Source organism: Penaeus chinensis, chromosome 27 (assembly GCF_019202785.1).
Source record: "Penaeus chinensis breed Huanghai No. 1 chromosome 27, ASM1920278v2, whole genome shotgun sequence".
Classification (NCBI taxonomy): Eukaryota; Metazoa; Arthropoda; class Malacostraca; order Decapoda; family Penaeidae; genus Penaeus; species Penaeus chinensis.
Genome location: NC_061845.1, coordinates 10,682,844 through 10,685,343, shown reverse-complemented (window position 1 = coordinate 10,685,343; position 2,500 = coordinate 10,682,844). Strand labels below are relative to the sequence as shown.

Genomic DNA, 2,500 nt, shown 5'->3' with positions numbered 1-2,500 from the left:
TGTGTGCGTATGTATTGTGTGCGTGTGTATTGTGTGTGTGTGTATTGTGTGTGTGTATGTATTGTGTGTGTGTGTATTGTGTGTGTGTATATGTATTGTGTGTGTGTATGTATTGTGTGTGTGTATGTATTGTGTGTGTGTGTGTAAGTGTGTGTTGTGTGTGTTGTGTGTGTTGTGTGTGTTGTGTGTGTTGTGTGTGTGTGTGTGTGTGTGTGTGTGTGTGTGTGTGTGTGTGTGTGTGTGTGTGTGTGTGTGCGCGTGTGTGCGTGCACAGGTGTGTATAGTTCTGCACAAGCAAAGTATGAAAAGTATCACATCCCAACCAATTCCCAGCAAAACCCCCAAACGCACATCGACCACGGCACACTCCCAAACATTCTCCTAAGATTGGCACCTGACGTCAAGGTCAATCTCCCCTTCCAACACGAACCAGGGGGACCCTCATCCGCTCCCAGCAGACTCCACCTCCTCACCGCCACGTGCTCATCCTGCTTTGCACAAGGCAGCATCACTATCCCTGCAACACCACAGCAGAGAGAAGGCAAAGCACCAAGAACACCTGAGACCACTTCCCACACCCACTCAGAGATGACTGTCTAACAGACTTTCCGCACTCTCCTTGGCAGCTGTCAAGGTACTTGCTGGGAGAGTAACGCCACAAGGTCAGTAGTGGCACTGTGAGGCCGGGAAAAGCTAGACTGTGACACACTAGGAGCATGTCACAACCCAATTCACAGGAGCGTTTAATTCCTTGAAAAAAAGTGAGCTAATCCACAATTACATGCATCTATACTGATTACCAGGAAGCTGTTGATATTTTCCTTTATATGAAAAAAAAAGCACCATATGCATTCTGTGAACAGTAATTAAAAAAAGAATGAAAGAAGAATCAACTGTATGGCAACACCTGTAACACCTGTACACATTTACTAACTCCCACCTGGACTTTTTTTTTCAACAGTGTTGCCAGCTCTGATATTCAAGGATAAATAGCACTTGGATACAGTTTCAGTCAATTTCCTCTCATGATTATGGAATATGTTTGAATCTCTCAGTCTACCACACAAAGACACACACACACACACACACACACACACACACACACACACACATACACAAAGACACACACACACATACACAAAGACACACACACACTTACATACATACCCCCCCCCCACACACATACACAAAGACACACACACACACACACACTTATACATACATACCCCCCCCCCCCCACACACATACACATACACACACACACACACACACATACACACATACACACACACACACACACACATACACACAAACACACAAACACACAATCACACATACACACACACACACACATACACACACACACACATAACAGTAAAGCAGCAATTAAGCAAAAATATGACATCAATTACAACGAAAAGCAATAATAATAATAGCAACAATAATGACAATAATAACCTATGATAATGATAATGATAATGTAAATAATAATAATAATAATAATAATAATAATAATAATAATAATAATGAGAATAATAATAATAATGACAAAAATAATAAACTGATAACAACAATAATTTTAATAATAGTGATAAAAATAACAATAATTGATATTAAATATCAATAACAATAATAGTAATAAAAAATATGGGTAACAAAAGTAATGACAATAATAATAATGATGATTGATACTACTACTACCACTACTACTACTACTACTACTACTACTACTACTACTACTACTACTTCTACTACTACTACTACTACTAGCTATGATGATGATGATGATGATGATCAATAATAATAATAATAACAATAATAATAATAATAATAATAATAATAATAATAACAACAAGAATATGAACAATTATGATATTAATATTAACAACAATAATGACAATGACAATGATAATAATGGTGATGATAATAATAGTAATAATGATGATAATGATAATAATAATAATAATAATAAAAGAAAAAATAAAGAAAAAAATAATAGTAATAATAATTATAATAATCATAACAATAACAATAATAGTAATAACAATAACACAAAAGTAAACAAAATAAAAAAGTAGCAAGATTATTAGTAATAAAAAAAATATAATAAAAACATTAAAGCAACAATAACCATACATGTAAACAGCATAATTAAATAATAACGAAAATAATGCTCAATCTTTACTAGATTTAAGCAAACTATACAGTTCTCAGAAATAATTTCTGAAGTAAAACCTAGTTTTCCAGCTAATCACAATAATGAGCACATCACAAAACTAATGTGATTTTTTTTTTTAGAATAATAATCAAATATTTAGCAGACCTAAATTACTGATTAGAAAGAGCAAATGCAATAATCCATTGAAAATTCATACATCAAATCTAATATATTCTAATGCACATTAAATCTGCTTTTAATAGAGGGTGTTTTTCACAGAGCAACAGCCGTAACTATAATAAGATCAGATAGAAGATGCCAAAGTCAAATGAATGTGGATTT

General features: G+C 34.1%; 1 protein-coding gene across 6 annotated transcripts in view; it reads right to left on the bottom strand.

Moving 5' to 3' along the window:
* Window positions 1-2,500, bottom strand: part of LOC125039690 (RUN domain-containing protein 1-like) — a 17,629-nt gene that overhangs the window by 13,058 nt on the left and 2,071 nt on the right. Inside the window, exon 1 of one of the 6 annotated variants that reach the window (XM_047633889.1) lies at window positions 583-733. The exons of 2 other annotated variants lie outside the window; for them this stretch is intronic. In XM_047633889.1, coding sequence (XP_047489845.1) covers window positions 583-718 — 136 coding nt within the window. In that variant the 5' untranslated portion in view covers window positions 719-733. 3 more of the 6 variants (XM_047633894.1, XM_047633897.1, XM_047633890.1) reach the window with 3 other exon arrangements.